At 45.2% G+C, this 13,105-nt stretch overlaps 1 protein-coding gene across 2 annotated transcripts in view; it reads left to right on the top strand.

Annotated features, from left to right (window-relative positions):
- The window catches only part of mtss1lb (MTSS I-BAR domain containing 2b), a 60,885-nt gene extending 50,541 nt beyond the window's left edge, over positions 1–10,344 (top strand). The window contains exons 10-14 of one of the 2 annotated variants that reach the window (XM_076287737.1): positions 511–643; positions 1,808–1,882; positions 3,205–3,381; positions 3,704–3,869; positions 4,240–10,344. In XM_076287737.1, coding sequence (XP_076143852.1) covers positions 511–643; positions 1,808–1,882; positions 3,205–3,381; positions 3,704–3,869; positions 4,240–5,042 — 1,354 coding nt within the window. In that variant the 3' untranslated portion in view covers positions 5,043–10,344. Of the gene's footprint in view, positions 1–423; positions 644–1,807; positions 1,883–3,204; positions 3,382–3,703; positions 3,870–4,239 lie in introns of both variants that reach the window. The other variant, XM_076287736.1, reaches the window with a different exon arrangement.
- Positions 10,345–13,105: the final 2,761 nt, after the last annotated feature.

Genomic DNA, 13,105 nt, shown 5'->3' with positions numbered 1-13,105 from the left:
TAACCGTGCTCCTGCTGCTCCTCTGTGCTGTCTCCGCGGCTCTGCTCATGACCTCCTCACACAACCTTCCTCACCCCTCACTTACGCCATCTGCCATCTGCCTCCCTCGCTACTGCCACACTGCCGTCCTCTATCTCTGCTCTATCCAACGGTGTGGCTTACATCCTGTCCATATCCACTACCACCACCTTCATCATCATCATCATCATCATCATCATCATCATTATGTCAATTATCATTTGATCCACCCACTACCCCCTCGATCAACACCCCATTCAACTCCACCTCTGGCGTCTGTTATGCCATCAACATCACCTTCCATTTACCCATCACCCCCTGGCCCCACACACACACACACACCTCCCCCCTGGCCCTGTCACCTGTGTGTCCCTCCCCTCACCCCCTCCCCCTTCCCCCTCACAGCAGCGTGAACAGCGCCCACAGTAGCGCCTCTCGCTCGTCCGGAGGCTCGCAGACTCACTCACCCAGTTCATCCTGTCGCTACCGCAGCCTGGCGCAGCCACCACCAGGGGGAGCCCACCGCCTCAGCAGCGTCTCCTCACATGACTCTGGGTTCATCTCGCAGGACGCCAACGTCTACTCCAAGCCTCCCTCGCCCATGCCCTCGGACATAACTAGCCAAGTAAGGCATGGGGACGCCCGGGGGTGGGGCGGTCCACTGATGCTGAAGTCACACAGTCACATTGTATATCACTTTAAAGGCACTGTAAAACAGAATCAGAGATTTGTTTGGAAACACCTTAGGTTAGAAAAGGTAGGTAGATAGAAAACTAGAAAACTATGCACTCTATGCATGACTCCATTTTGGATTAGCTTATACTGGCAGATCAACTTCCTGGTTACAATAAGACATTGACAGATATGGCTCTTTTTATAGTTATTGTCTTCAATACCTACCTCGTCTCACAGTAAAGTACTGTAGACAGACTTGTGAAAATGTTGTGTGCCTCCAGCAAACGGGAAAAGGGTTTAAAATGTACATGGCCAGCTCCATTAATAACTATGACGAGGGTAAGTAGCTAATGTGAATATGTTGCATCTTAACCAAGCAACTGAACTGTTACTGAACTGGTAAGATAACTTTAGCTATTTTGTTTAACTAGCAATAGCCTGCCCTATTATATACTGTACTATACCAGTAATCTGTCATTTTCTGTCATAGCCTACTGTGTACAGCGTAGACAGGAAGTTCATCTGCCAGTATAAGTAAATGATGTGCATAGAGCCTGTAGACTGTAGACTGTGAACTACTACCTACTGTGAAGTTACTGAGTTGTGGAGTTTTTTTCTGGGCAGTCCCAAACAGGGGTGTTAATGATGTGATGAGTTCCCCATTCAGCATACAGTACATCCTCTCCTTAAGAGTTGAGTGAGACTACAAACATTGTGAAAAATCTGCTTTATGCTGTTTTACACTTATATGCACAGGTGTTTTCACTAATTAGCTCATCTATCTGGCTAAAGAGGGGTTCACTGGTCTGCTGCTGCGCTGAGCAAAGCACAAGCGGCAGACAACATTAGAGAGCAGAGTCTACCAGACATTTTCCCATTATTTTGAAGTCTAATTTAATATACTGAATAATTATATTCATTCATTTTATTTGTCTGCGTCATTAATGACACAATTTTCTGTAGTTTACAGCGTCTTTACTTGTGTGCAAATGTTACACGAGTCTATTGATTTATCAGATTAAATTTAACTCAACATTGGTGGATTTTCTAGCCAGTAACAGGTCAAAGGAAGGCTCAGCATGAGTACATATATGTGTCCATTCTGGTCCTGTAGAAATCTTCAAGTTCGGCATCCTCAGAGGCATCAGAGACCTGCCAGTCAGTGAGTGAGTGCAGCTCACCTACAACGGTAAGGTTTGACCACACACAGACGCACAAATACAGCAACAGTACGCATACTACACACATTTCTTTTATCAATACCATCATGTATTTGTACGATAAGGTTGTCATGTTGCATGTTGCCCTCCACAATGTATTTCTCAAAACATATATTATAATTGTCTAAGAATGAGTGTACTGCTTACTGTTATCTGTACTGTTTGTAAGAAACTCCTTTATGTTATGCAAGGGAAATGTGATTGTGTGCAATATTCATGTATGTATCTGCAGGCATGCATACATGTTGGCAATGTGAATGTTGTTTGAGTTGTGGTGGTATTCGGTGTTAGTCAGAGATGGGCCTGAATGGCAGGACGGGGTATTACATGGCTCCACCTGTCTATGTCACAGGTGATTTGTGGGTAGGCTCTCAGCTCTGGTGACCTGGCTGCTTCTCAGCTGCTCTTGTCATCCTTGCTCTCTTTCCTCTGACCTCTTCCTGTCACTGTCAGCGTGTGTGTCCGTTCACCAGCGGCCACTCGCCAGAGACCGCCCCTGTGGGAGGGGCAGAGCTGACGGCCCTCTCTGACCCATCTTGTCTCTCCGTTCCGCAGTTTGGCTCGTCCTTCGCTACCTTCCGCCCTGCTCTCTCTCACACTGGCTCCATCAGGCCTTTCTCTGTCATACTTCCTGCGTCCCCACCCTATAACCGCTCCCCCGGATCCAACACCTCCTCTCCCACATCAAAGGTTCCTTGCTGGAAGGTTTGTTGTCATCAAGCACTTTTTCTTTGCAGTTTTGGTTTGGTTTGAGCCTTTCTTCTCCTTCTTTGGTTTGGGTTTTTGGCACTTCCTATGATTAATGCTTATTTACCAATGCCCCGTGTTCATTTTACCACCTGCTTAACTCATTCATAACTTCATTACTTTGCTCCCTAACCACTATGCCTTTTTCTGTTGCTTGCATCACAGCCTGTGTTTAGTCTGAAATCTCAGAGAGATTTACTAAACTGAGCAGGCCACGGGTGGCATGTTTGCCCATTTTGAGTGCACTGAAATGCAAAACCACTCATTCACCAATTGGCAACAGGGTCCAAATTGTGCACATGTGTGACCTACCCCCTCTGAGCTACCCCACCTCTACTCCGGTGTGCCCTCTGGGAAGGATTCTCAAACTGCTGGATTGTGGACGAGTCCTCCCTCTCCCTCTCCCTCTCTCTCTCTCTCTCTCTCTCTCTCTCTCTATCTCTATCTCTCTCTCTCTCTCTCTCCTCTCCTCTCTCTCTGAGGGAGAGGAGGAGCAGCTGAGATTTTTGCCTTGCCTTGTAAATAATCACCTCCGCCTCTCCAGGACTGGTCCAAGCAAGGGGCCTGTGAGCAGCCTCTAGCCACCACGCTTCAGAGGAGGAAGGAGCCCGTAGACCGGCCCAGGGAGGCGGAGGTGGCCACCGGCCCACAGGGCTACGCCGGCATGCACCCAGAGGACCCACAGCGGCACAGGATGCACCCGGCCTCCATCGCTGCCAAGGTGACCAGTCACCAGCTGTTAATAATGGGTTTAATGTGTGTTTAATGTGGTTTGATGTGCCTTTTAATTGGTAACAGTATAGAGTTGTGATGGTTTCTTGATTGGCATGTTGAATAAGTGTGTTCCATTTTTGTGGTGCGGTGTGTGAATGTGTAATATGTTTGTGTAAGTGTTGTATGTTTGTGTGTGTATCTATTTCTATGAGTCTGCAGGTGTGTGTATATGTTTCTGTTTCTGTGTGTGTGTGTGTGTGTATGAGACAGAGAATGTGTGTATGTGTATGTGTTTATATTCAATTGAAACCCCTCTGCCGTGGCTGCAGCATGGGGATGAAGTGTCCCCCGCAGCGAGTGACCTGGCCATGGTCCTGACGCGTGGCCTGAGCATGGAGGGCCAGAAGAGCAGCCGCGACTCCCTGCAGTACTCCAGCGGCTACAGCACCCAGACCACCACCCCCTCCTGCTCCGAGGACACCATCCCCTCACAAGGTAGCCGCACAGCAGCGCTCACCCCCCCCCCTTGTCCCCTCTCATCACTCTGCACATCACACCAGCGGCCAAACCAGGCATGAGCCGCAATGAACATTTAATCTCCACACATCTGCCTCATTTATATGCCTCATTATGATAAGCATAAACTATCACCCTGCTTGACACTGTCAGAATATCACACATATTAAATCCTTATATGACTCTTCTAAGAAACACATAAAGCACTAATGAAGTGATAAAACAATTGATGTAGTAGATATTCAGTGCAAATCCCATGGCCTCCATTTTATTAATTACCGAGTCATTCTAATGCTGTAAGGTGGCGGGTCAGGTGTTGATGTTCTCTCTGTCCCTCGCGGTTCCCCAGGGTCCGATTACGACTGCTACTCTGTGAACGGCGACACCGAGGCAGATGGCCAGGCTGACTTTGACAAGTCCTCCACCATCCCGCGCCACAGCAACATCGCCCAGAACTACCGGCGCATGATTCAGACCAAGCGGCCCGCCAGCACGGCCGGTCTGCCCAGCGGGGCGGGCGCCCAGGGGGGGCCGTCAGGGGGAGGTGGAGGGGGCGGCGTGGGCACCCCGGGCACTGCCACCATCCGCCGCACGCCCTCCACCAAGCCTGGCGTGCGCCGCACCCTGTCCAGCGCTGGGCCCATCCCCATCCGGCCGCCGATCGTGCCCGTGAAGACGCCCACTGTGCCGGACTCGCCAGGCGGAGGGGTCGGGGGCGGCGGCTACCCAGGCCCGCCGGTGCGCGTGGGCAGCGAGGAGTGTGTGTTCTTCGCGGCGGACGACGCCACGGCCGGCGCGCTGGAGTACGTCAAGGCCTCGCCCAAGCGCCTGAGTCTGCCCAACACGGCCTGGGCCAGCGGCGGCGTGGAGATGAGCGTGTACGGCCACGCCGGCCACCACGAGGAGGACCAGCTGCTCGCCGCCAACCGCCACAGCCTGGTGGAGAAGATCGGCGAGCTGGTGGCCAGCGCCCATGCCCTGGGCGAAGGCCAGTTCCCCTTCCCCTCGCTGCCCGACGACCCGCCGCCCGGCCCCACCGGCCAGCACCAGTCCAGGTCACGCGATGGCGAGGACATGCTGGTGACCATCCGGCGCGGCGTCCGGCTCCGCAAGACCGTCTCAAACGACAGGTCAGCGCCCAGGATTTTGTGATGGTCTACACCTAAAGGGGCGGGAAGAAAGGGAAAGCCACCAACTACATGGACTCCCCCGCCAACCCCAATACCCTCTGACTGTGTAGAGAATGACATACGAAAAGAGGCTTAAAAATAATAATAATAAAAAAAAAGAGTCGTTAGAGTAAATAAATAATAACAAAAAAAAACGTAATGATAATTAATGAAGTAAATAATGGCGTATTGAGAGGTTGATGCCTCCGTAACTTTAGCGTGTCTGGACGCATGTTTGTCTTATTAACACCATCACCACTAGGGGGAGACTCGCACTGGAGCTGGACGCTGGGACTGTTGAGAGACCGAGGAACCTGCTCTTCCTGCCAAATTAACCCCCCCTACACACACAGACACACACACACACACACAAACAGAAACACAAACCTACATACACACACACTCTGCCAATGCCAATACCCCCAGTGCCACCCCCTCACCCTCTATGGAGAGACATGGAGGGCTACTGCAGGGTGTTGAGAGCCAGTAGATGGAGGTTGCTTTCGGGGCTTGCTTGTGAAACCTCGTCTCACTTGCTCCCAGGTCCCACCCTCCCTCCTATCAAAGTCCACCTCTGAGGCTCTGCGTCACCCCACTGGCACACACCGTGGTAACTTAGCCCTTAGCTGTTGTCTGTGATTGGTTTGAGTGTCTGTCAGTCTTGGCTGGAGGGGTGCAGGGGGCTCTGCTGCAGGTCAGCTGGTGGCTTTGTGGGGGGGCGGGTTGGTGGGAGGGGTCTTTTGGGGGAGAGTGGGTGCTGGAACAGAGGGACAGCTTTCCTTTACTGATGTTTGTCATCCTCTGTAGTCTCTGTTGCGTAACCTCTTTATGTTCCCACTTTAAAGGTTTAAGTGAGTTTATACCAGGCGTATATTTTGTAGAACCAGAGTGAAAATGCCAATATGAAATGGAGCAATAAATGGGTCCTTTGCTTTTTGTCCAGTGGGCAGGTGGACATTTAAGATCAGTGTGTATCTTAGCCATAGATCTTTCTTTAGTTCTGTGTTTCAGGCAGTCTTCAGGCTCACATAAAAGAGTGTGGACTTTATCCACCCCCTGACTAATATATTACTGAGAAAAAAAGAAAAAATAAACTTTAGCACTTTGAAGGTGAATTCATTGTGGCCACTAGGTGTCACTGTGGTCCCATTGTGTGTTGCATTAGGGAGGGGAAGGCAGCAGAGCGCCCTGTACTGGGGATTAGAATGTGAGGAAGGGAAGAAAGAAGGATGGAAAGAAAGGAAGAACAAAGACAGGACGAGGAAGTGAAACAGAAGAAAAGTTATACAAGATGGAAGGGGGTTACGTAGGCATATTTTTGTATCCTGAAGAAATTAGTTTTACTTAATCAGGTATTCATTACCTGTTGAAAGCCTCAAACAAAGAAACCCCAGGTAGTGTTGAAGGCTCATGAAGGACGTGGGGATGAGACAGGTAGTCATGCAGAAGACCAGAGGTGTAACTCTGTGACCCAGAGAAATGATCACTTCAAGGTGACAGCAGAGCGAGTGAAAAAGGAGAAAGATGAAAGGATGAGAAAGTGATGTGAATGGAATAGAGTAGCCATCCATGTTTTTATTAAAGCATTCCACTGCCCTTGGAAGGTGAAGTGAATTTAAGAAGCAATCACACCGCAATATAGCCTACATATTATGCCTAACCAAGTCCCTAATGTGAAAACAAACAGTACAGGATAAAATGGTGTGTTGTTGCTTTCATGAGAGAAAAGGACTAGCTGTTTGATTTTAACCCTGGTCAGAGAAAAAAACAACTTTGGCTTTTAATGTAGGGCAGGACTAAAAAACTTAGTTCTGTCAGTTTTTAGGTGTCCAACCAACTTTCTGTATGCACTCTCCTCCCGAAAGCACCCTGCGCACACTGTTGAAACCCCCAGTCACCACTACAGTTCTGCATATGAATTGACACCTAATACTAAGTTCATTTCTTTTGTTGTCATTTTATTGCTCTCAATTTTTTAATAATTTATTTTACATAAATAGAGCACTCTGTTTTAGGAATGCCTGTAGCTTATTAAAGAAAAGTAAGTAAAACAATTAAAAAGAAAGAAAGACAAAATACAGAAAAGGAGGACATGCTTCTCAAATGGAAGAGAGTAAAAAATGTGTGCAAGAGCATTCTCCCTGTCACTGTAGTTAGTGAGTGCTGATTGGAGGGGATTTGGGAGACGGAAGACAGATGGAGGGATGGAGGAATGACAGGCGATGGGGAGTGGGAGGGACCAGCAGATCACCAGTGTTGGCCCCAGTGACCCTGCCCAGCCGCAAGTTGCTGGATCACCAGAGAGTCCCAGAGAACTTTCCGGAAAGCACAGGTCATGACTCTGTATATATATACATATATACATACATATACTGTTTAAGAAGGTGAACACTAATTGTACTAGTTGCATTGCTAAAACAAAACAGAAACATATGTTTCACACAAATATTGTCTAGCAGTACTGAGGAAAAAGGCAAACGTCAAGTGTACAGGATATGAGAGCAATATGGCAATGTTTTTAGTTGAATTTACAAGAAAAGAATACATATCCAACAGTAAAATATCCAGTACTTGTATACTGTTTCTTAGTGTGCTGCGTATCAAGTTATAATCTCAATTTCTTTTTTATTCTTGAATTGTTGAAACAGTTTGTGTCCATTGAAGATGCACCATTAAGTCATTAAGATACAAAGAGAGAGAAAGGCAAGAACGAGCGAGACATTACCTGCCGACTAACAGATATGATTTGCCTAAGACTAGCTGCTAAAGCTACTTAATTATGATAATTAAGATTGCCAGTGATAGACTGTAAAGACAGGAACTTGACAGAGAGAAAGAACTGGCAGCAGCTCCAAAATGACAGGAACTAGTGTATGCCAGCTCTCTCTCCTATGATTTCCCTCTTGCTTGTTTGCTTTTCAATGACCAGAACAAATGCTCATGGTCACCACTGTGCCAAGTCTCTAAACGCCAATGCAAACACACACACATAGGCTCCCTTATCTATAGATTGACTCACTTTCCCTTCTTACTCTCTCTCTCTCTCTCTCTCTCTATTTCACCACGGTTCGCCATTCAGCCACATTGCGTGTTCTCACATGTTCCTATTCAGTTTCCTCTTCATCCTCCATTTTCTACCCCTCTTGTCAAGCGCCAAAGTCCAGAACTGCTTCAATACCTGAACAACTACACACCCAACTCAGAGAGGGGTTTCACCTTGACAGTCTGCCAAGGGTGAAAAGCCACTTCTAGCATAGCTGACTGGCATGTCAAGGCTGACAACAACTCCCCTCCCCAGGACTACTGGCTAACAATCTCACACTATGGAAGTGTTAATCCTCTGTGACTCGAGCACAAATTGTAGTTACTTATCCATGAGGTATAAGGTGTGACTTCTTTGAGGGAGGGAGCTCTCTGCGTGAAGGGAAGCCACAGGTCGCGCGGCGTCACTTTAGCTTCAGCACCGGGGCAGCAACAGGAGGGCCACTGCAGAAGCCAATGCGCCAGGGAGACAGCTGCTCCCCTGCCGAGTCTGAGGCGCTCGATACTGCTGACAATACAGCCCTCCTCTTCGCTTCCACAGCATGGCCTCCAGCACACTCACTAAAACCTTGCCTTTTGGTCGATTTGACAAAAGGTGTCTTTATTTCTCTGCCTCTCTCTCTCTCTCACTCACTTACTCTCTGTCTTCTGTGATCTTGAATTTGAAAGCGCTAACATTTTCTTCTGCCTTTGGAATTGAACCTTAGCCATGCTCTACTGTGTCTCCAACTAAGCAAGAGTTCTGTATATAAAAGTCCATTCGGTCTAAGACAACTCATCTTAACTCACTGGTGTTCCACTATGTTTAATTACTGTCATTTGTCTCATGTAGTGCTGACAACAGAGCTCTGTTTACTATTCCTGTACGTGTGAATTTGTCTGAATGGTAGGAGGCTGCTGCTTAAGATACATATTCCACAATCTCCAAGGAAGCCTTTCTGATTCAGTCTTACTGTAACTCACTTCAGCCTGGGTACCACAGATAACAGACGCTATTATTTAGACTGAACAAAAGAAGATGAAGCCTAATTTTATTTAACATGTTGAAGGTTGTTGACCACTGGCCCTAAATCACTGAGTGGCCCCCCTCCCATTCTGCCCCTTAAGACACCTCTACGATGTGACGGTAAAGCCCATTTTGGTTGTGGAGATGGAGGCAGAGAAAGTTGTGCTACACAGCCTCAGTGCCCTTCCCATGTTCGGAGTCCCTGAAGGTCTCAATTAGCCTTACTGTGCCCTGGGTTGTGTCTGGCCATTACCACAGCTCACAATGCAATGCCTTGAAATTGCAGACATGTGTGTGCATATAGCACCGCACATAACCACATCTACTGTGATCCTCGGAAACATGTACTCCTGGTATACTTGGCATGCACCTTCATTTCCTCCAGGAAAGTGGAGAAATATTTTTGTGTCAACACACCCACAAAGGAAGCTCAGGTGTGGGCTGAGCTGACACGTATTGGCCTTGCAAATATTACACTTTATATGTGATGTTTGCCTGCAGATCCAGTCCTGGCAAACACCCTTTGCATCCCTGCTTCCATAATCAAACCACTATTCTCCTTTTTCACCTCCACGGCCCAAACTTACGGGCTGTTTCTCTGTTCTTCGATAGTAAAGGCCATTAAACTAATGTACATCGTAACACAAGGCTGCGTCAGGCCATGTCATCCATTGCCCATGCTCTCCTTCCCAACCCTTTTTACCCTGTCCTCCCCCTGGCCAAGTAGTTGAGCCAGGGGCGACTGCCGCAAAATAGTTATCATGGTATCTAAAGAGAATGTCTTTATCAGTTTGGTCTATCTCTGACTTCTACCATGTCAATACAACACAGGCTGATTAACTAAGTTATGTATCCCATGCAAACTCAAAAACAATGCATCTCTAAACTTGACTTTGCCAGCATTGTCACAGCACTCTTAATTCTCCTTATCGTGAAGAGATATGATGTGTGCGTTTTTTTTTTTTTTAATGTTATTTTTTTGTACAAATCCCCTCCCTCGAATGGAGTCAAGTAACGCTACAGGTGCTGTTGTCTCTGTCTATCTTCTTTCTCTCTTCTTCTTTCTCTTTAATTTATTGTGTTCTTATTTTCAAAGGCAAAGTTGCCTCTGTTGCTTATGACAAATTTTCCTTTTTGTAATATTTATCCTTTTAATTTTGTTAACTTTAGTCACTGCTAATGTAACAAAACGCACTGTGATGATTCCAGTATTAATAAAAGTTGTACTTAAACTGTGCGTGGGATGTGCCTGATTTATTGTTTGATTGTTTGATTTTCAAATAAAAATAGAAAACTTGAAAACAACAACACAAGCAGGAGGAATAAATGGAGAAAAACACTGAATAGCTGCATTTGCCATAAAATGAGAGAACTCAAGGAACACTACAGTAGTAGATACTGAACCTTTAGAAGAGTCAATAAGTAGAGAAGGGCAGGACCATGTACCATGCCGGCCCTAATGCAATGCAATCTAACACTGAAAGATTTCACTCTCAAAAGGCAGGGGGCACTAGAGAACCTCAGGACACAGAGAACACACCAGCTTAGCAGTCAGTCTACCTCATACTCTTTATGTAATGTATTTTCAGTTGTCTGTAAGGTGGCAATTTCAGCTTAGCGATGCAGAGTAATCTGTGCCTGACATGCAAAGAATGAAAAGAAGTGTGAACATCGCACCAATCAGGTCCAGTTGTGGAATTTATATGACTTCAACAGATGGCAACCCCTGCTCACTCTATTTTCAATATTTTTGAACAAGATGATGCTGCATTTATGGGAGTCCAACCAAAAAGACATGAGTTGTTGACAATCTTTTAGTTATGCACTCTGTCTATTGACTATCCCTCAGAGGCTACACAAGACATGAAAACAAAGTCTGGGGATGTCTAGAAGTGGCATGTCTATCGTGGCTGAGACACAAAGACTAGGTGAAGGATCCTCTCACTGCGTCATTTCCCTAGCCGGTCTTTAATTTGCACAATTGAAACTTTAATTAAAAGGAAGTAGGCCACAGCTAATTTGAAAAGGAGATTCACTGGAACACAAGCCTTCAATGTAGACTCAAAGTGTGAAATGCACATACTCTTTTGCCCCTTTACAGCAAATTAAATATTTCAAGGTACATGTCTAGCCCATTTATGAGGACTCTTGAAAATGTAATTAAGTTGATATGTCATTATTGTAGCCATTTCTATCAAAAGGATGAGGACACTGTCGCTGAGGAATTTGTGTGTGAGTGTGAGAGGTAAAGAGAGAGTGAGAGAGAGAGCAGTCTGTAAAACAAGAAAATTGAGTTAATGTATGAAAATAAGCTAAACAAAATTAAGATTCAGTCAGTAAAGATTCCGTTTTGGAGGAATTTAATATTGTAAGTTATATTGTAAGTAATATTAAATGTTAATATGCAGGACATGCAATATTCTGGGCATAAAAAAAATCTGCATTTCACTATATAGAACTACACTTTACTGCAAAAATGAAAATATTATTGTAGGCTACTGCATTGTAGCCTACATCAGAAAACCTGCATGCAGTAGACTAGCCTATCAAAGATTTTATAGGCCTATAGGTGCTCCACCTCACTCCTTGATATGCATGCTAGCCTACGTATGTGATCAAGCTGACCCTCTTATTTACCCAGATTCCCTATCAGAACCATTTGTTACGCATATGAGTGGAAGTCCAGTGAGCTCTGTCCTGTCATGTCCGATGACTGTCTGCCTATGCGGGTCAGTGCGTCAATGACACGCTTGCTTCCATTTCACTTGCTCGCTGCACATATTTACTCTCACTAAATTTAGATGTATCACCTTCCCTCCCATTGCCCCCTGTGCGGATGTGTTCAATAAGATGTGAAATGAAATTCCTGTCCACACCATGCACTGATGACTTGGGCAGTTATCAAGAAAAGGAACCTTTTCGCCATTCTCTACTCCAACGACACAACTGAGAGATTAAAAGCCATGGGGACCTAGGGAGTAGTCTGCATTATTTTGTTTTCTTTTGCTTTGAATTTAGCACCATCGTCCCTTAGTTTCCCTTAGTTTAGATTCTCATGTAGCTGTAGTGTCCGGGTCCTTTATTCCGAAAACAATATTGTATTAATAGTAACTACGATATTTTCTACAAAGACAGTAAAGAAAACTATAGGGACAGATGTTTTTTATTATCATTTTAACACTATGCCATAGCAATTTAACCATAAATCACAGTGAATTCTCATTACCAAAATGTGTTTTGTTCCATTATTCTATTGTTCGTTCTAATTTCATGAAGATTCCTTTTTACACAAATTGAAGATTATGCAAAGTTGTGTAAAAATGTCTATATATATGGTATTTTACAAAAGGAAATATTACATTTATTGTAACATTTTTGTGTCCACACTAAATTTTCCTCATTACTGTAATGCGACTTTACCTGCTATAAAAAAGTACACTGTTCCTTTATATTAACAAGCAGACCCATGATGCACTTTGGACAAAAGGTTTAAAATGGAATCAAATTCAGTTGTTCTCTCTTTTCTCACATCATGATATTTGTGTTAATGTCATAGAATCTTTATTCTGTTACACTGTTGATTGTCATTGTCAATATGCTGCGATACTCAATGCTTTTAAAATATATATTAAATTATATTTTATGATGTTGAAGACAATATAAAACTTATATTTTGTAAAGGTTAAGGTAATGTAGCATAGCCTGCTAGCATTTTGCGTTATTTGCCAACTTAGTCCTCAACTTAGAACTCATCTCATCACCGTTATTCCAATTTCTCATTACCACACATTTTAAAGGGTAATAACCGTAATGAGAAGCTGAGTTGAGGTAATGATCCGGTGATGATCTTGATATAAGATGAACCATTCCCTCTACTAGTCAGGTTCACCTAACATCTAGTGTTCTCTCCAGTCTCCACTAACTTCTTTTCTCACCCCGTTTTTAAAAGGGGTTAAAACTGTTGATGTGAGTGATGCTGTTTTGTGATACCGCTTTGT

This window comes from Alosa pseudoharengus, unplaced genomic scaffold (assembly GCF_046254945.1).
Source record: "Alosa pseudoharengus isolate Yale_2024_CS ecotype anadromous, Long Island Sound unplaced genomic scaffold, YU_APseudo_1.1 YU_APseudo_1.1_scf_16, whole genome shotgun sequence".
NCBI classification, from domain to species: Eukaryota; Metazoa; Chordata; class Actinopteri; order Clupeiformes; family Clupeidae; genus Alosa; species Alosa pseudoharengus.
The sequence above is the reverse complement of the archived record's forward strand: the minus strand, read 5'-3'. Positions and strand labels throughout refer to the sequence as shown.